The 21,699-nt window shown below is 41.4% G+C and overlaps 1 protein-coding gene across 2 annotated transcripts in view; it reads left to right on the top strand.

The window, feature by feature from the left end:
* sardh (sarcosine dehydrogenase) overlaps positions 1-21,327 on the top strand; it is an 85,243-nt gene extending 63,916 nt beyond the window's left edge. For both annotated transcript variants that reach the window (XM_074690967.1, XM_074690968.1), the window contains exons 18-22: positions 3,669-3,762; positions 11,414-11,576; positions 11,712-11,880; positions 14,205-14,340; positions 19,578-21,327. In XM_074690967.1, coding sequence (XP_074547068.1) covers positions 3,669-3,762; positions 11,414-11,576; positions 11,712-11,880; positions 14,205-14,340; positions 19,578-19,706 — 691 coding nt within the window. In that variant the 3' untranslated portion in view covers positions 19,707-21,327. The remainder of the gene's footprint in view (positions 1-3,668; positions 3,763-11,413; positions 11,577-11,711; positions 11,881-14,204; positions 14,341-19,577) is intronic.
* Positions 21,328-21,699: the final 372 nt, after the last annotated feature.

The following is a 21,699-nucleotide window of genomic DNA, read 5'->3' as shown; positions in this document are numbered from 1 at the left end:
AGATACCTACAGAGTAAAAATCCTTCACACCATTAGTACAGGTGGAATAAAAAAATATAACACTTTTACTGTATTATTACCCACCGCATGAATTATATCACATTTTGATTGACGTGCTTTTATTGAAACTGAGACAACAACTGGGATTGAATAATGGGAAGGGGATTTGCAAGAAAAAGGAACTGGATGTAGTTTTTCTTTCAGTGTTGGTTTATGAGAATGTAACTACATCACACCATTGAGATCAGCTCTTCTTTTTTTAATAATTTTTACAGAAACAACCATCAGTTTTACTTTTTTGGTATATTCTAGAAAAACAGTCATGAGACATTTCATCAAAACTCATCTTGTATCTCCACCCTCACCTTCAGAGCTCCCCTTTATTAAAGCCTGTCATGGAATAATGGATGTGGAGTAGGGCTGCCCCAGCACGCCACAGCAAACAGGATAGCGCTGACCACAACAGACTCATAGAACATCCTCAACATCATCCTGCAGACGTTTAAGGACCTCAGCCTCCTCAGGGAGTGGCAGAAGTCAGGCCCTTCTTGTAGACTGAAGAAAGAGAGGGATTAGTGGATGTGGGTGGAGCATAGCAGGGATTTACAGGTACATCTCAAAAGATTAGAATATCATGAAAAAGTTCAATTTCTTTATCACTTATTTCAGAATGCAAAACCCATATATTATATAGATTCATTACAGAGTAAAACATTTCAAACATTTATTCCTTGAAATTTTGATAACTGTGTCTTACAGATAATGAAAACCCAAAATGCAGTGTCTCAGAAAATTAGAATATTGTTTACAGTTTCATTTAGCAGATGCTTTTGCGACGTACAACACAAGCAAGAATTTAGACAGAAGGAAAACCTAGTTAGTGCGACAACAGTGCTACAAGTTATTCGGCTGCAGGTGCTGCCATTAAGTGCAAGATTTTTTAATTTTTTTTATTTTATTTTATTTTTTAGGGGGAGGGGTACAATAATCAACAAGCCAAAAAACCACAATTAATTGCTGCAACAGTACACCTCAATCTTCAACAAAATTCCGTAATAGTGCTAAGAAAATCATAAGAGCTAAGTCTGAGACCTATTGACACATTCTCCTCCTGAGGGCAAAGAGGAGAAGGCTCAGCTTAAGTACACAAGTTTTCCCTGAACAGATGAATTTTCAGACATCTCTTAAAAGTAGAAAGTGACTCTGCGGATCGTATAGAGGTTGGTAATTCATCCCACCATCTGGGCACAACAAATATTGTGAAAAAGTTCTCTTGGAAAGTCATGGTGTCACACCCTAATCAACTAATCAACTCAAAACACCTGCAAAGGTCTCCTGAGCCTTTAAATGGTCTCTCAGTCTGGGTCAGATGGCCACACAATCATGGGGAAGACTGCTGACTTAACAGATGTCCAGAAGACAATCATTGACACCCTCCACAAGGGGGGAAAGCCACAAAAGGTCATTGCTAAAGAAGCTGGTTGTTCACAGAGTGCTGTATTAAAGCATATTAATGGAAAGTTCAGTGGAAGGAAAAAGTGTGGCAGGAAAGGAAAAGGTGCACCAGCAAAAGGGATGACCGCAGCCTTGAGAGGATTGTCAAGAAACATCCATTCAAGAATTTGGGGGAGACAAGGAGCGGACTGAAGCTGGACCCAGTGCATCAAGAGCCACTACACACAGACTAATTGTAGAAATGGGCTCAAATGTCGCATTCCTCGTGTCAAGCCACTCCTGAACCAGAGACAACGTCAGAAGCGTCTTACCTGGGCTAAGGAGATAAGGGACCTGACTGTTGCTCAGTGGTCCAAAGTTCTCTTTTCAGATGAAAGCAAGTTTTGCATTTCATTTGGAAATCAAGGTTCCAGAGTCTGGAGAAAGAGTGGAGATACACAGAATCCATGTTGTTTGAAGTTCAGTGTGAAAATTTCACAGTCAGTGATGATTTGGGGAACCATGTCGTCTGCTGGTGTTGGTCCACTGTGTTTTCTGAAGTACACAGTCAACACAGCCATCTACCAAGAATTTTAGAGCACTTCATGCTTCCTTCTGCTGACCAGCTTTATGGAGATGCCAATTTCATTTTCCAGCAGGACTTGGCTCCTGCCCACACTGCCAAAGGTACCAAAAGCTGATTCAATGACCATGGTGTAACGGAGCTTGATTGGCCAGCTAACTCACTTGATCTGAACCCCATAGAGAATCTGTGGGGTACTGTCAAGAGAAAGATGAGAGACACCAGATCCAACAATGCAGATGACCTGAAGGCTGCTTTCAAAGCAACCTGGGCTTCCATTACACCTGAGCAGTGGCACACGCTGATGGCTTCCATGCCACACCACATTGATGCTGTAATTCATGCAAAAGGAGGCCCAACCAAGTATTGAGTGCATGGAAATGAACATACTTTTTCAGGAGCCTGAAATTTTTGTTTAAAATATATTTTTTTTATTCATCTTATGTATAATTCTAATTTTTAGAGACACTGCATTTTGAGTGTTCATTATCTATACGCCACAATTACCAGAATTATAAGCAATAAATGTTTGAAATGTTTCACTCCATCTGTAATGAATCTATATGATATATGGGTTTCACATTCTGAAATGAGTGATGAAAAATATAGAACTTTTTCATGATATTTTAATTTTTTGAGATGTACCTTTAGACAATCTGACAGTTTGCTTTATATCACGTAAGGTGATATATTTAACACTTTCAGAGTAAAAGGCAGTGGCTGTGCCAGATCTGTCTTCAGCTGCGTTTCCACCAAGCAGTACGGGTCAGTTCAGTACGGTTTGGGACGGTTTGGGACAGTTAAGTCTCATCCCGTTTGCGTTTCCACCGCAAACTGTGCCCTCTCGTGGTGGGCGGCGTGTAAGCTGAATGCCGGAAGCCACAGCTGGTAAAAAATAGCGCGACGCCGTAGCAGCTTACCCCGCTATTAAATCCAACAAAGAAGAAAACGCGACACAGTAAACAAAGAGCACGGATGGAAAACATGCAGCATTTCATCCTCTCTGTGATTTTCATGTAACTCTCTGTTACAAAGTGCAATCAAGCTTTGTTTTCAGAGAAGTCTGTGTGCCGCCAGGAGAAGGTGGGTAAGTGACGATTCTTTTGACCAATCAACCGTCTGCAGTGTGTTGCTCCACCTCCCGAGAGCGGATCGGTTCAGTCTGGCACCCATACGAAAGGGTCCCAAAAAAAGTGGGACGGCTCGTCTCGGTTTTTAGGGATCCGTCCCGGGATGAGTCAGTGGAAACGCCGCTAAAAGCGCACCGTACCAAGAAGAACCGACCCGGACTGGTTGGTGGATACGCGGCTTATGTCCTCAGAACGGTCTCAGTTTGTTTAGGAGGTCTAGGGTTTGATCTCTCACATGCCTAATGATTTCATGAATTGCCATGAAACTTGAAACAGTCATTGTTTGATGTCCAAGTAATCCCTTAAAGTTTGTTTTTCTACCTGCAGAAATCAACCTTTTTCTCTGGCAAAAGATTTTTCAGCCTTCAAAAGGGGCAAAAATCAGGAGGAGGGCAAACTCTGAGAGTCTGATCCTTCTCTTCATTCTAAGTAATCAGTATGTCTTAACACTTGCTACCAGAGCAGAAAAGACAAAAAAATGTATATTTTGGTCATTTTATGTTTCTTCTCTGTCTGTCCAGTCGGGAGGTTCTTCAGGAAGTGTTGGATACAGACCTGAGCAACGAAGCCTTCCCCTTCTCAACCCACAAAGTTGTCAACGCAGCAGGGCATCAGGTAAGAGCAGAGACACTCCCCACACAGCTCCTCAGCTCAGTCCTGCTGGGGTTGGTTGGGGTAGCAGTTTTAAAACAAGTCTGTCAGTACTACTGAAAAAACAAGTTCAGGCATTTGAAATAAATCTGCACATCACGTGTTTGGTTGGCGCTGCTTGTGTGGAGACATGCAGCTGGTGTTTGTTGCTCTGCTTTTTTTTGTGTTTTGTCTGTTTTATATCCGTTTTTAACCTTTTTTAAGTGTCGGATCTGGACTTTGTACATTCTGTGACTTGGAGATTATTTACCCCGCATTGCTTTCTGTGAACTTTTCCTGGAGTTACCAGTATCCCCAGTAAACGATAACGCACACACTGGAGGCTCTCATGGGATTAAGATGGAGTTTTCTAGCCGGGGATGACCCCACACACTCTCGGTTGGACAAAAGCTTTCTACACGATGTATCCTTTATTCCTCAGGAGAACTTGAGGAATGGGAAGTCATGGTGCAGGAAACGCGGAAGGAGAGGCATGAGACATGGCTTTCTGATTCGGTCTCTGACTCTTCTCTGGAGATTGCCAGCTTTGGTGTTCCTGTGTGTCTGGATCGAGACCATGATGTGACGTGTAAATCTCAGGAAGAAGTATGCTTGTACATAACTGCAGATGGTGCAGTCATGTAACTGTGCGTGAGCGGCTGTGCCTACCTGATACTGAGCTTTTATCTATGTCACTGAGGCCGCTCTACCTCCCAAGGGAATTTCCTCAAATATTCGTCACGGTTGTTCACATCCGCCCCAAAGCTGACGTCAGATCTGCTACAGACACTATCTTTGATGTGACCCAGGATCTGCAATCTATTTCTTCAGATGCTCCTAGTTTTATACTGGGTGACTTTAATCGATGTAATCTTAAGAAACCACTTAACTGTTTTTACCAGTACGTCACATGTCCTGCAAGGGACAATAAAACTTGACATTTATGTTACGGATCAATCAAAGGGGCATTTACATCTAAGGCAGGACCTGTCCTGGGCTCCTCCTTCCCACATATAGATCTGTCATGAGGAGGGAAAAGGCTCGCATTAAGCAGGTTAAAGTCTGGAGCAACTACAGTTCACTTGCCCTCCAAGGGTGCTTTGATTGCACAGACTGGTCTTTATTTCAGGAGGAAAGTTCAGACATCCATGAACTCACTGATGCTGTCTGTAGCTACATTTAATTCTGCAGAGACTCTGAATCCCATCTTAAGATGTAAAATAGTTCCTAACAACAAACCACGACTCTCTTAAGACATTAAGGGATGTATTCAGAAAAGGAAAACTGCTTTTAATGAAGGTGATGTCCTCACAGAAAGGAAATTAAAGAATGAGGTGAGATCTGAAATAATAAAAACGGCAAAACTAAAATATGAGGCCAAAACTGAAGCTGAGCTGAGCAGTTACAACCTAAAGAAAGCCTAGAATGGAATGAAAACAATGACAGGATCACACAAGAATGGAATAGAATAGAATAGAACTTTATTGTCATTGTAACAAGTACAACAAAATTGAAGTCGCAGCAGCAATCAAGAAAACAAAAGCTCCATCTCTGTCTCCTGGATCCTGTCAGTAGGTGAAGTTCTTCCAACGTAGCGTTGGTGTCCGATGTTAACTCTGTTAGCCATGTCTGTGAATAGCATGATGCTACTCTGCCCTCTGGTATTCCCCCTGTTGCTGGGTTAGCACAGCTAGCTCGTCCATCTTATTGGAGAAAGATCTTACATTCCCAGTAACGATGGATGGAAGGACAGGTCCATGTCGTCACTTCCTAGCTCACACCTGAGAACCAGCATGTCATCCTCACCTCTTTCTCCTCACCTTGTGGGAAGACATCAGGCCTTACACCAGTTAGCATTGACATGTTACAGGCTGCTAACAGCTGATTTCACATGTAAACAATGCAGCCATGGTCACATGTAGGATTTCCAGACTAACACAGGAGAAAAGTAGTAAAAATATCGCTGAAGCCACAAAAAGTTTGGTGTCCATGACCAACAATGAACCATACAAAGTAATGATCCACTCCAAATACAGAGATGACGAAAAAGAGACGAAGAAACTGACAAAGAAGAGAGAGCTGCTGCAAAAAGCAGCCCTAGCCAACAGGGCGGCGCCTAGCAAGAGGGAGAAAGATAAAAAGAAATTGGATGGTTTTACTTCTGATAAAGTTTTAGCAGATGACTTAAACAGTTTTTATCTTCAATTTGAAAACCAGAATTTTATCGAACAGACAGGTGTTTTTGAAAACAGATGTCTCTAGCATTCTCTATTTAGGAGAATAATGTGGCTTGTCTTTTTAAGAAAGCCAGGGCTAAGAGCATTCAACACCATTCAACTCTTCCTACTTGTTGATAGGCTCCTCCATCATTGTAATCTAGATTCTAACCTGATCGGTTGGATAACTTTGGATAATTGTCTTTTTAACCAACAGATCACAGTGTTTGAGAGTTAATGGGGTTTTTCCAGTGTGCTCTCCTCTTCCACTGGCTCTCCCAAAGGCTGCTGCTTGTCACTATACACTAATGAGTGCCGCAGCAGCTTCAGCAACCGACACATCTTGAAGTTTGCTGATGATGTAGTTATCGTTAGTCTTCTTCAGGAGGATGAGGAGGAACAAGGGCCTGCTCTAGATGATTTTGTAACTTGGTGTGATGAGTCTTCTCTTGAGCTGAACGAGTCAAAAACCAAAGACATGATTATTGATTTCAGGAAGTCTCCCTCTTTTCCTCTACTTACTGTTATCAAAGGTGCTGATGTAGAGATGGTTGAGACCTATAAACATCTGGTGTGGTCCCTGACAACAAACTATGTTTTGAACCTGAGATCCTTCCATGTTTCTACTGAAATGATGACTCTCTTCTACAGAAGTTTCATTGAATCTGTTTTAACATTTTGTATTGTTGCTTGGTTTGGGAACCTGAACCTGAATAACAAGAATCGTCTTGGCAGTCTCGTTAAAACTGCTGGAAAAATCTCAGGTTGTCAGCAGACCGGGGTTATTTTTGCACTTTTATTGCTCATTTGCACATCCGCACATTGCACTTTTAGCTTACATGGTACTAAGTTTCCATTTTGGTATGAGCTCTGAACTAAACTTTTAGTGTTTTTGTGCATTTTTATGTTTTTTAACTTTTATGTTGTTTAACCCTGTTGTTGTTACCTTGTCCGCTGTGTGTCATGCTGCAAAACTAACTTCCCTCCACGGGACAATAAAGAGATTCAGATTCAGATAAGTTGTAGCTGAGGTTCAGTCAATGGAGACTGTAGATTTAATTATACTTGCGTTTTTTTCTCTTCTTTCAGCTTTTTCTTCATGCTGTGAAATTTAGAAATCCAAACAGAATAACTCATTTTATGTATCATTAGTGGTAAAACTGTGTACTGTACTCACAGCTCTATTTTTTATTGAGGTTGTAAACAGTCTAGCTGTTGGGTAACGTAGCCCCGCCCCCTCTTGTTGACCTCCACAATGTTCCTGGCCTCTGATCAAATCACGCATGTTGCACCGACACATGCTGCGGCACATATGTCCACACACTCTCACCCTGTCTTAGTCGCTCTTGCATGAATTATGCAGCTCTCCATGATTGCAGGCGGCATCTTCTGCAAGTGTTTTGTGTGAGTGTGTGTGGATGTAAGCATGTGTGTGTGTGTGTGTGTGTGTGTGTGTGTGTGTGTGTGTGTGTGTGTGTGTGTGTGTGTGTGTGTGTGTGTGTGTGTGTGTGTGTGTGTGTGTGTGTGTGTGTGTGTTGCTTGTGCTGTGTTCCAGCTGGTTTGCCGGGCTTGTCTTGGTGACATTTTAATGGCTGCACTGCTGCGAGAACAGAGCCTTCTCTCTGCCCTCTGCTCCCTTCACAGCTCATTACAATCCCTCTCTCCCTCTTTCTCTCACTTCCTCTCCATGATTCTCCTCTTCTCTCTTTTCTAATTGCAAGTAGGAGCGAGGGATTGCATGCAGCAGGATATGTACAAGCATTTTCCTGCTTGTGTCTGTGAAAGATGTTTTCCTGGTCAGTTTTGAGTGAGGCTGTGCATGTGTTCAGGATGACGCCTCGGTATCTTCTGGCATGTTTGTGTTATGAATACACTCAGGCCTACATGTAACATCCTCCTGAGAGTTTCATGGTGTACATATGGGGCCTAGGGTGATCTGGGGCTGTCCAGATGGCCTGGCTGTCACAGGACCCACTGGGAAAACAGTTGGAGATGGTTTTCTCTCTTCATTTTACACACCCTGCCATATTATCTTTCTTCTCTGCTTTCCTTTCTCTTTATGCTATGCCTCTCTGAAACATGGCTTATCGTGTCATTTTTATAGCTTTTTTTTATGTAAATTTTCCACAAAATGCATCAAACTTAGAGCATTAATAAGATCTGGTAAGTAAACGGGTTGTGACGTGCCACATTTTTTCCTCTTTTAATTTAACCAAGATTCACAAGATTTGGTCGGCAGGCTAGCAGGCCCATCCTTTAACCATTGTACAGTTTTGAGTCCAACACACCCCAGTCAGAGGCGCAGCCATTCTGTAGCCAGTGTTGGTGCAATAGTGAATCTGAGTGGAGCCTGTAAACAACTATGTAAGAACTACTGCTGTCAATCATTGTTTAACATGACGTACATCTCATTTTTAACCTCTGATAACTAAAAACTAAAGAAAACCAAACTGCTCAGAAAAAAATAGGACTTTAACACTGTAAAGTCAAAAATAAAATCTTCATAAAACCACAGCACATGGATGTGAGAAACATTTTATGTGGTGTTTTTGCTTTTTAAGGTTTGACCTCAGCAGGAGCGCAGATGGACTAGTGGTTAAGGTCCCAGTCCATGAGGTTAATCCTCCATGAGGTTTGCGCTCTACGGAGTTCGCGCTCTATAAGGTTCATGCTCTTGAGCTCCTTGAGGTTTGCGCTCAATGAGTTTCACATTCCAGGAGGTTGATACTCTTTAAAGGGATAGTTCAGTTTTTTTGAAGTGGGGTTGTATGAGCTCTATGTGACCACTAAGACATTAGATACAGTAGAAAGGTGTCTCCTCTCCCTCAGTAAGACACAAACTTTAATCGATGGTGACGAGGAAATAGACGCTAACAGAGACAGACGGTACCAAATTCAAAGGCTATTTTCTCTGCCTACAAGAACTAACATCAAAAAGTAATACCACAGTTTAAGAGTACGATACATAAAATATTTTTTAAGTGCATTAAGTCTTCGGAAATATAAACATTTATCTGGACCTAACTAACTGGTCATGTGTCCTTCCGCGCAGCGCTAGTGCGCTCCGTCCCCCCTCCTCCTTTCAGCTGTAGGGAAAGTAAACAAGCTATGCTTCGAGCGCTGGTTTTAGCCTCGTGTAAGTTTGATCATGTATCGTAATTCTTTTGTTTGTACTCTAAGGATTGTGAGGCAGCGTAGGAAATTCAAAATGAGTGACTATGACAGCAGCAATGAAGTTTCATTCACTTTGGAACCAAAAGGATCGCATAGAGCTCATACAACCCCACTTCAAAAAACTGAACTATCCCTTAAAGTAGCTCGCACTCTATGAGGTTTGCGCTCTATGAGGTTTGCGCTCTATGAGGTTCGTGCTCTATGAGGTTTGCGCTCTATGAGGTTCGTGCTCTATGAGGTTTGCGCTCTATGAGGTTCATGCTCTATGAGGTTTGCGCTCTATGAGGTTCATGCTCTATGAGGTTCATGCTCTATGAGGTTCATGCTCTATGAGGTTCATGCTCTATGAGGTTCGTGCTCTATGAGGTTCATGCTCTATGAGGTTCATGCTCTATGAGGTTTGCGCTCTATGAGGTTCATGCTCTATGAGGTTCATGCTCTATGAGGTTCATGCTCTATGAGGTTTGCGCTCTATGAGGTTTGCGCTCTATGAGGTTCATGCTCTATGAGGTTTGCACTCAATGAGGTTTGCGCTTTATGAGGTTTGCGCTCTATGAGGTTCATGCTCTATGAGGTTCATGCTCTATGAGGTTTGCGCTCTATGAGGTTTGCGCTCTATGAGGTTCATGCTCTACAACAGTGTTACCCAACCCTGGTCCTGGGGACCCCCTGCCCTGCATGTTTTTTTATGTTCCCGACTCCAACACACCTGATTCAAATGATCAGCTCGTCATCAAGCTCTGCGCGAGCCTGATAACGAGCCATTCATTTGAATCAGCTGTGCTGGAGTGGGGTAACATCCCAAAGTTGAGAGAGAGCAAAGTTGAAAGTTCTAGTTGTCCAGGTCCCGAAGCAGCGAAGCAGCCCCAGACCATGCTTGACTGAAAGTATGAGGTTTTTTTCTTAAATGCGGTGTTAGTTTTTTACCAGATGTGATGGGACACACACGTTCCAAAAAGTTTCACTTTTGTCTCATAAGTCCACAGACAATTTTCCCAAAGCTCTTGGGGATCAATAAAGGTGTTTTTTTGGCAAATGTGTTTATTTTGGTAAGCTGTGGTTTGCCTTGGAACTCTCTCATGGATGCCATTTTTGCCCAGACTCTATCTTATGGTTAAACACTTACCTTAATAATAATGATAAGCTTTATTTATGAAGCACTTTTCAAAACAAAGTTACAAAGTGCGTAACAGACAGATAAAACTACAAACAAATCATATTCTGGTAAAATCAGACAGCAAACAAAATCAGGTAAAAAGAAAGAAATAGAAAATAATATATTAAGATAATAAGGTAAAAATAAGATTTTAAATGATAGAAAATAATAACTTAGGTAAAATCAGTGAAGGCTCTCCAATAAAAGGATACTGATTCAGAAGACCAAGCAGCGGTCTTAACTGAGGTAAGTAAGGCCTGCAGCTCTTGTTCATTTTGGGAGGCCAGCCAGTCCTGGGAAGGTTCACCACTGTTCATGATGTCTCTATTTGGTTTCTTTTGATTGTTGTATGATGTGTTGCTATCTGAGATCCTTTAACCAACTTTAAATTGTAAGACAAGCTCTAATTCAGTGGTTCCTTGATTCTGTGAGTCTGGTAGTGACCAGGCCCGGGTGTGGCTAGTGAAACTGAACTCAACTTCCCAAAACATGAGGTTAATCAAAGTCAATGGATAGTTTTCTACCCTCAATGAATGAAATAGTGCTTTAAGGTTTTCTTTGTCCAATATTAAAATCTGTTTAATGATCTGAAACATTTAAGAGTGACAAATGTAAAAAAAAAAAAAAAAAAAAAAAGGATTAAATGTGTAAGGGGAAAAATACTTTTTCACAGCACTTTACTTTTCCAAAGCTCAACCAGGGACAAAAACAATCTGAACACATCCATGGTGCTAATCTAAGCTAAAGGCTTTCCTCTTTTCACCAGGAGAACATGTTGACCTCTCAGACTCTGTCTTCTCTGACCGTGCTGCATGTATCAGCTGCTTTGTTTCCTGTCACCTTTTTATTCCTCCTCCTAATCTTCAGACAAGGTTTTGAATCCCCCTCAGGACTTGAAGCATTCATTCAGCATCCAAAGAGAGATAACAGTATTCTCCTTCTGGACCTTATCTTGCCTCATGTGCCTCTCGCCCTCAGTTCTGTTTCTTGCACACTGCTGCACTCTCCTGAGCAGGGGAAAACTGTGTGTCAGTGTGTGAACAAGCCCCACTCCATATCTGAACCTTTCCTCTACGCCTCTGTGCTCCAGGTGAGAGCCATGCGCCTGTCGTTCGTGGGAGAGCTGGGATGGGAGCTGCACATTCCCAAAGACTCCTGTCTTCCAGTCTACCACGCTGTCATGGCTGCTGGTGCAAAGCATGGTATCATCAACTCCGGCTACAGGGCCATCGATTCTCTCAGCATAGAGAAAGGTGAGACTAAACACTGATCAGTGAGGTTTCTGTTCTATCCAGCTCTCATTTTAAACAAAGCACACGCTACAAATGTATATATGTGTATTTATATAACGATGGATGTAACCTTTAATTTACCTTCTCCTCCTCAAGGCTACAGGCACTGGCATGCAGACCTTCGTCCTGATGACACACCCCTGGAGGCGGGGCTAGGCTTCACCTGCAAACTTAAGAGCTCCATCTCGTTCCAGGGCCGTGATAGGCTGGAGAAACAGAAGGCAGAGGGGCTGAAAAGGCGCATCGTGTGCTTCACTATTGATGAGTCAGTAAACATTAAGTTAATGATTTTAAACAAACAGACGCAGGAGCCAGAGACAGACAATCTAGAAGTTTCTAGTCAGCTGTGTTATTTTTGGGAGTTCAGGGCCTCTGTGTAAGTGCAGAAACACTTAGTCATTTTAAAGTCCCTGTGAGGAGTTCCTTAGTGATCTTGACAACGTCTCTCCTCTAGATATATTCCTGATCCTAATCCACACTTTAAAATGAGATTATCAGCACCACTTACAGATTACATGTTATTTAAAACTCCTACTTTTTAGCTTCCTGATCGGGTCGAGCATGACCGGACTGTATTATGGCATGTCCAAGTCTTTATAACAACACCACACTGGCTGAAGAAGTTGAGTAGTGAAAAGAGAGATCTGTGTCTTTCTCTGCTGAATAAGATTTCTGTGATTAATTTTGTAGTGATGGTGGACACTGGTAACCTTGCAGAGCAGATGGACCTGCCTGATTCAGGTTCTGAAATCCTGCAGATCCATCTTGCCAGGCTCTGTTGATCAATGATTTTACTCGGCTAAATTTTGACCAGCCCAATCAGTGAAGAGAGGCAGGAGCTGAGGGAGCAGCAGAAGTGACGAGCAGACGTGGCGTCAGCAGACTTGTCAGCGTTCCTTTGATTCTTAAGTTCACTTTGCAAAAAACGGCAGCAGTCGTCTAACGCCATTATCACAACTGTTTCTCGTGTTCCTGTAGTTGTTTGTCTATAGTTTCTCAGCAGTGGCGCACATAAGTTACATCATACCATGGCTTGATGTGGATGGTCTGTGGTGAGTGTGTCAATCAGAACGGTCGTCCAATCACCAGCTGCTGATTTTTTTGAAGATCCCGCCTCTAAAAACTAATCCCAAGAGCTGCTGCCCAGATAGACTAGTGAAATCTATTATACTGTCCATCTAATGTGTCAGGTTAGGACGCTGGAGCCTAACTGTCAGACAGAAAAAGGGCAGAAGAGCAGAAGAAAGATAAACAGGAGAGAGATACAGCGCAAGCTAAAGGCTAACACAGGAGCTTAACTGTTTGTGTTAATGTTGGTTCGAACATGCTAGATGACTGGTAGCACATAACCAGGATCGACTAATGTTAAACATTACAGACATGTCTCAGAGCACCCGGCTGCCTACCACCACTACCTTACCTGGTTGCGTTATATCCAGGTTAAAGTTGTCTTAATCAAAGAAAATTTGTTTGAAAACAAACGCCTTATTAAAAGTCACATCTTCACAACAGTGTGCGAGAGACTCTGGACTAAAGGTGGCGCTGCAGTCCAAATAAAACAGATCCTCCTCACAGCAGGTTTAATATGTACACCTGTTCTACTGCTCTTTAATACAAATATCTTATCAGCTGATCACACACCAGCAGCTCAGTGGATTTTGGCACGTAGATTTATTGCTCAGTGAGCAGCAGTTCTCTAGGACAAAGTGCCCCCCATGGCGCTGGCTTGCCCCCTACCAGTAAATAAAATCAGCAATTAATAGGGGAGAAGGTTTTTTATTTATTTTTATTTTTTTACCAGGCTGTAAATATGTTTATCTCCGCTGTGAAAAAAGTTTCTTTTTGACTTGGTACCTCCAGTACTTCCAGAGTCAGTCTCAAGCGGACACTGAAGAAACAGCAGATTTTAGCACCTCTGCATTGTCTCTCCTATCTTTAGACCAGAGGTTGCTGCTTGGGTGGAATGAGAGATTCTCATCTTGAACATGCAGCCAACAAATTTGTAGCAACTGTGTGATCCTATCATGTCAGTATGGATCAGGGCAATGTTTCCTGCACCTTGTTTAATCTATACCATGAGGAATAAGGTAGTCCTGAAGGCAAAAGAGGGTCCAACCAGATTCTATCAAGGTGTAGAAAAAGAAGTGGCCCGTGGATGATGAACACAGCAAGTCAAACTGTAATAACTAAGAGATATGTATCATGAGCAAGAGCTTAGCACTAGTGCTATTATCACCACAGCTTATGGTTTAGGTTACAGGTAGCCTGGACTGTTTAACATGATCCAGTGATGTGTAGCCTGCTGATGCAGTATGTAACAGAAAGCAACTCGCCTGCCACACTGCAGATGTGACATTTACTGGACTCATTCCAGCAGATTGATTTGGTTTGATGTGTCAGAGGAGATTGTCCCTTCGGTTTTCTAAAACAATGTGGATTAATAACTGTCATGAGGTTTTGACCAATCAGGATCAAGTATTTAACAGCACAGTGATTACAGAGATATGATTGAGGAAGCAGCATAAGTTTACATTGGGTTTTCTTTCCCTTACCTCCTTCTGTCTCTCTGTGTTCTTGTCTCTGTTCCAGAAAAGTACCGATGTTTGGTCTGGAGGCGATTTTCCGTAATGGCGTTCCTATTGGTCACCTACGGCGTTCAGATTATGGCTTCTTCATTGATAAAACTATCGGCTACGGGTACATCCGCAACCCTGATGGAGGCGTGGTAAATACACACACAGCTCTTACAACGATGACTTGACTCCTTTTACATCTCTCTCCATTCAATCTGTGTTCACTACTTTTCTCGTTTTCTGACTCTTCTCTACCACCAACTGAAAATATACTTCACACTCTGAAGAAAGCAGCTTGTAATTTAATCCAAGCTGTAGCATGTCATCATAATGTGACATTAGCATGAAGCACCATGTCCTGTTCTCTCAACGTGGACATGAGAACACTGAAATGATAGTGTTTGTTTTTATTTTGCAGACATCAGAGTCTGAGGGTGTTTTCAGATGTCTGACAGGACACTTTGCTCACTTAGCTCTGAGTTACAAGTTTAAATGGGCAGCATGCAGCTCTTTGTGTGAGTTTCTCTCCAGATAATAACACAGACAAACACAGAGACGAACAGATGGAACATCAAACAGAAGGATGGAAGCAGCTAGAGAGGGGAGACGGAAAGTTGCAGCTTGAAGTGTTCGGCTCAAAGGCAGAAACAGTTTCTGACTTTCTGAAAAATAGAACAGTCCTACTGTGATTTGTCTGAGTATTGTGATTTATATCTGAGAGAAACAAGGACAGTCTGTCTGTGTGTATTTGCTACTAGTTGTTTGCCACTGTGTCAGTCTTTGTGTGTGTGTGCGTGTGTGTCTGTGTACTGATCTGTTTATTATCCTTCCCCAAATTGTGACCAACAAAACAAAGCAGATTGACACTTGGCTCTTTGGAATGATTCACTTTGGAAATGCACTCAAAGACATCCACTCAGCGTCTACACACACACACACACACACACACACACACACACACACACACACACACACACACACACACACACACACACACACACACACACACACACACAGACAGGTCTGAAACATCGAGTACACTGTCACTCAGTATTACAGATCACATCCTCTACAATCACTTCAGTGGCTTCAGCAGAAATGTGTATTAGCTCCTCTGCTCAGAGACATACAGTGAGTGCCTGCACTCCTCTCTGAGCTCTTTCTCCTTCAGGTGTTCTGTTTTTACACTCCGTTCTTTTTAACATTCATTATTTAACCCAAGTTTTGACACTTATTGAAAAGCTGAAGATTTAACCCAGAAAGAGAAACTGGAAATTGTGTTTTATTTTAATCTTTTTTTACTTTAAATCAAGATTAGGCAACCAATCCAGAGCTGGCACGTGAGGCTATTTATGTTGGCTCTCAAAGAATAGTTACAATGAGACAGAGGAAAAAAATAAATAAATAAATGAAATAGATAATAAAACTATTGTGTTGAGCATACTATTTTTTTTGGTTTATTTGACAGGGACCATGCAAAACAAGAAAGTTGTCAAGCCAGAGTTAGCTAAAGAGCTAATTTTCATCTGTGGTCCCTATAAATATTTTATGTTAAAATTTAACAAATAACTTTAAATGATAAATTTAAATCATTGACGTTAGAAGTGTGCCAATGTGTCTTGCAAGTGCGTCACCGCAAATCTCTTGGGACGTCAGTCTCCTAGCTCACAATCACATTTATTTAGCAGCAAAACAGTAGTGGTGCAACGGATCATCATTGATCCGTGATCCGTTCGGATCGACGTTATCGGTTCGGCACACATGTGACCCGCGGATTGGTTTCTGAAAAAAGCTGTGTGCTCGTCTGCACACATCTTTTGACGAGCGGAGAAGGGAGGTGTTCAGACATGGCAAGTGGAGGAGAGGAGGAGCTTGAACGCCCCGCGACACACTGGCCATACACACCGTGCCGTGCCTAAAGGGATCCTCCGGGATGGAACAAGTTGGGTCCTTTCACAAGGTTAAGGCCAGAAAGTACCCTTACAGCAGTGATTTTGTGCAGCAGAAGCCCAGGGCGCACACACCAAACACCCCCTCCCTGCTCATCTGCCAGTTTCCTCTGTACTCAGACGGGGCCATATTTTACTTGACCAAAAACACAAATAAACGGACTCCCACTGAAAAAAATCTGATATCGGTCTGCATTCACGCTTTATTTAGAGAATTTTCAGCGCGTTACTTTCACACATAAACACCGCTAAATAAGGCTCTAGTTCTCATCGTGTTATAAAATGGCGCTACCTCCACTGCAGAGCCACAGCTGGCTACGAGGCGCTCGCTGCTTAGTGTATCAGTCCACGAGTGGTGTGCCAGATATAAACAAATGCAGGTAGTCTGCCAGGACGAATTATGCAATAACAACGTAAAGATGAGTGATTATGAGAGCGAGGACGACCTGCTGTTCACTTTGCATTCCATTCCCATATTGTTTATATGTATATGTTTGCTTATATCTGGCTTGTCTTTTTGAAAACAAATCTGAAATTTTAAGCTCAGGTTCTTTCACTCTCCTTGTTTCAAGGAAGATGTCTTCTAATGTTTACCTCTGAGTTCTATTTTATTAATGGTCTTTCAACCAATATTAAAGGAGATATGCCTTTTTATGTTGCTGTTGCACTTTAGGTTGATTTTTGGTTAATTGTTAAATTTTAAAGGAAGGAGATATGCCTATATATTGCACTTTAAATTGAAAATTAAATTACATTTCTCAGTGCATAGCTCTGCATAGAAAACCATTCAAGGAGACTTTCTTAGTGACTGTCAATGGTTTTATGAAAGAAGTAAGTATTGGCACTTTGGGCATGAGTGTATTTTAAAGTGGCACCACTAAAGGAAAAGGTTCCCTACTCCTGCTTTAAATGAATGGAGCATACTGGACCTTAGACCTCAGATGGTCTAATAGACTTCAGATTGATGTGTTGGCCTCTACCGAGGGGTTTAAACTTCTTCATAGGGCTACATTTAATTTTGTGAAAACAACGAAAGGCCAGGAGCGCTGGCATGTTTATTTATCATTTAAGTCAGATATGAATGCTCTATTTGTTGACTATTTCTTTTAGTGATTTCTTGATAAAATTTGTCACCAAGTCTGGTCAAACCAGTGAGGTAGTACTCAAGACCAAGAGCATTTTCACTCTTTCTTGTCTCAATCTGGGACTGCACAGATTTTTCACGAAGACTAAGGATGTAACGAAACAGTCTACTCACAATATGATGTGAAATACAATAAAAGGCTCAGGATACAAAATAACTTGTTCACATCATGACAGAAAAGATTCACATTGAAAAAAACACAATAAATAGAACAGATAACCAGTGAAATTATGAATTAAAAATGACACCCCTCCACATTAACTATTCCACAAACAGGGCAGACTGGGTGAATAAATCAAGTGCACCCTTTCCAACACTGGCTACCTTTACATGCAGTCAATATTCAAGTTCAGGTCAATATTCAGGTTCAGGTCAATATTCAGGTTCAGGTCAATATTCAGGTTCAGGTCAATATTCCAGTTTCTGAAATATTCAGAATATCCTGTGTACATGTGTGAGCTCACAGGGTTATTCCTGTTTACATGGTGTCCTGATAAAAACAGCAACACATGGACAACATTTCGATGCACCATGAACGTCATGACTTAATGTACATCACTTCATCTTCCATAACAACAACAACAACAACAACAGCAGCACGGTGGACTTCCTGTACTCAAAAGACCAAGATTTCTTGCGAATGGAACATGAGCAGAACACAAATGAATGTTCCTTTGAATGGGTTCATCTATATGCCTGATAGGTGCATACATGACCAGATATTCAGGCTAGAAAAGGAGGAACCCAGGAGGGATTTTCAGGTTTTTAAAAACCAGAATATGAGCATATTCTGGTTTTTAAAAAGGATTATTGGTTTTTACATGGCCGTGTGCAAGTGGGTTATCGCTAATATTCTGAAAATGAAAGGATTAATAACTGGCTGTAAACATAGCCTGTGTGTGTGTGTGTGTGTGTGTGTGTGTGTGTGTGTGTGTGTGTGTGTGTGTGTGTGTGTGTGTGTGTGTGTGTGTGTGTGTGTGTGTGTGTGTGTGTGTGTGTGTGTGTGTGTGTGAGAGCAGCTGACAGCTCTCAGTGGATTAGTCTGAAGCAACAGTGAAGTTTTTTTCTCCGCTTCAGATCCTCAGAAATTAACTGAACACCTTGAACAAACACCTGTTAAAACACTATCACTTAACACTGTGAGGATAATAGTTTAGTGGAAGTACTTAAGCTTTGGATCACGTGATGGGTCAGCTGATGAGGAGGACAAACATTATCTGTCCCTCAGTTGTCTCTTGATACCACATAATAAGTTTAGTTTGTAAAAACAATGATGTAAAGACGTCGGCTGTAAGAGTTGTAGAGTTTCTGCAGGACGTCCAGAGCTTTAGCTTTATGAAGTAGACCAAGCACAGTCCAAACGTAGTTTGGTGAGACATTAATAGATAGACTTTGGTTTGTTTGTGCCATTGACAGAAGATGTAAATGTACACACAATTGAAAACATGGTTAATTTGCCATGGCTGATATGTTGTGAGAAAAAAGCTGGTGGTGCTGTTGCTGCAATTTATAGATTTTGTCTGATTTCTTTTAATAAACAGGAATAAACATCGATAGAGGCAGCCCACACTGCAAGTTTGCTGTACTCAGTGACTCAGAGGACTGTGATCTAACAAAGTTAATTATAGCCATTTCGTCAGGGTTTTTTTTGAGCTGTCATTTCAAGATCAATGCATTGAAAGTTCAGAAACGTTGCCTACAATCTTCTTCTGCTTCACACTCGATCCGTTAGACCTTTAAAAGGAAGCAAAGACAGCTACGGCCCTGCCTTTGACTGAGCTACTATACCACTCTCTTTAAAGATGTCAACACAGATACAGTAAAAAGTAAGCGGTGCTGGAGTGTGTGTGTGAGTGTGTGTGTAAGAACGACAGAGTGACGGATGAGTGGGAGGGCTGCAGGGAGGGAAAAAGGGAGTCAGTCAGTGAAAATTAGCTCTCTGGGTTACGAGGCAGCTGACATTGACTCATGATGGGATGAACTGCTCTCGGTGTTTTGTAACTCTTGCGCAGTTCTCTTCTGTCACAGATGAAGGCTGTGAGATTGTCTGTTATGAAGAGCATTATTTTTCACAGGCTGGATTAATTAGCCATCTCATTTTCACTCTATTTTAATCTCCAGTGTGTCTCCATGTTCCAAATTCTGAACTGAAATGTAATTTCGTTGCTCAGAAACATGTGCAATGACTAATTAAGCAATCATCATCATCATTCCTTCCTCACTTCCCTCCACATCCCTTTTCCCTCTCACATTCATCCCATTGCTCTCTCTCTGTCTCGCCATCTGTCTCCATCAGGTGAGCGCTGACTTCATCAAGAGTGGCGACTTTACCCTGGAGAGGATGGGAGTGACATACAAGGCCAAGGCCCACCTCAAAACTCCATTTGACCCCGAGAATAAACGCGTCAAAGGCATCTACGCCTGAGGACCACATGTGCAAAAACTGATGAGAGTCACATGGGAGCTTGTGGTTGGAGGAAGAGGCTGAGAAAGCGCAGCTTCTACAGGCGGATGAACCCGTCTTGGTTTTGATCTCTTTTTAAAATGCTGGGTATCTGGAACGATGATAATTCTGTTCATATCTGTAATTTAACGTAACACAGAGTGTATGTGGCACAGCTCTGTGTCCTCTTTAAGATTTAGTTTTTATAAATAATATAAAATCTGTGTCAAGATGTGAAAAGGTCCTAACATAAACCTGATGAGATGATCTGTTTGTTGTTGAGCTCCATATTTTTACACCCGCTCTGGGTTTTAGGGTTTCAAAGTGTTGTGATTGCTGCCACGAGCTACAAAGACATGAACAGGCCTGACAGACTCCAAACCCCAGGGATTTAAGGACCCACATTAGGTTCTCTCCTTTGAGTCACTATTTACATTTCTACAGGCAAGTTTCTGAAAAAAAGATGTACAAAGACGTACAACAAAAACAACAAAAGCTCAAAAAACTTGAAGGGATACAAAAAAGAGGAAGCAGACTAACCACATGGAGACTTGAAACAGCCACAACTGTGAGCAAAATGATGACAACGCTACAAATCAGATTGCCTGAAGATGAAAACATGATACAAAAGATGTTGCAAAGAGGCAAACTATGTGTAAATCAACCAAAGCAAAAACAAAGTGACAAAGACTACAAGTTGACAAAATTAAAGATGACTGAGTAAAATAATATCATAGTGACAAAAAAATGCATCAGAGAAACTTGAAACAACTTTAAAGAAGCCATATATTAAGAAAAAACATTTAAGTTACAGAAACTGTTGCTTTAATCCTTTAATTTCTTCTCCTTTTAACTCGTTAACTTTAACTTTTAGGTCTTTAACCCTTTAGTTTTCCATCCAAGAATGTCTTTTTTTATGTTTTTGGAGCACTAAAATCAGGAACCACAAAAATCAGAAAAAGGTATTTCAAGCTGTAGCAGTACACCATATTTTAAAAATGCTCTTAACACTTGAGCAGAAAGTTTAAGGGTTAAGAGGCAAAACGACCACAGAGAGAAAAAAATAACCACCTCACAACAGAGACAGTGATGCAAAAACAGCTAGAATACTTTGTTTTTCATATGCCAAATGGTCAGTTGCTAACTTTTTATACCCCTACACTTAAGTCTTAATCCTGTGAGTCCTGTGAGTAAATGCTTTGGACCATTCTTTGAGTACTTTAAACTTTAAATATCTGGAGTTATTTCCAATTTACTGCATGTTATATGAGAGTAAAACAGTTGCAATGAAGAAAAACAGAGATAGGTATAGTGAAGGAAAAAACACAACAACAATCTTTAGTATTCATGTCTCCAGCATAGACACTACATCTTCACAAACAGAGCCAATATATATCCACAAAAATCTCTGAAGTCTTAATCTTTGGAAAACTGAAGGTCAGCACAGTAGTTAACCAAAGAGCAGTATAACTAATGGTAGCTGTAAGAGAGGTAATGTGTATAACATGCAGGTATAGTCTTTTTCACTGACCTACTGATGATGATGATGTCAATTTTAAGACATTTGTACGTTTTTTTGATTAAATCCAATAAAATCTGAATCAACTGGAAGAGCCTCTGAGTTTTTCTTCAAAGAGACTTTTATTGGAAAAGAAAAGCATCAGTTGAATAGTTTAGTTACTTTATAATGAGCTGTTTTAAAATAGTGTTGTGGTTTTTAATTTATCCCATAGTGGTACAGAGGAATTAAAGGATTCAGAGACTGTGCCAGGCCTTCAGGCAGCAAGAGTCAGATCACAGTGAATGATGTTTTTGTTGATAACAGTGAGTGAAAACAGACTTTTTAAAGCAGACACAGTCTTAATGTTTATCAGAGTTGGAAGACAAGGGGAAAGAAAACACCCTGAGGCACATTCAACCAGGGAGGGACAAAACACTGCTGGAGGAAAATGACAGAATTAGATGAGAGCCCTCA

This window comes from Halichoeres trimaculatus, unplaced genomic scaffold, assembly GCF_033239565.1.
Source record: "Halichoeres trimaculatus isolate MK-OKI-2021-1 unplaced genomic scaffold, fHalTri1.1 fHalTri1_scaffold_16, whole genome shotgun sequence".
Lineage (NCBI taxonomy): Eukaryota > Metazoa > Chordata > Actinopteri > Labriformes > Labridae > Halichoeres > Halichoeres trimaculatus.
This window is presented reverse-complemented; position numbering and strand designations above follow the sequence as displayed.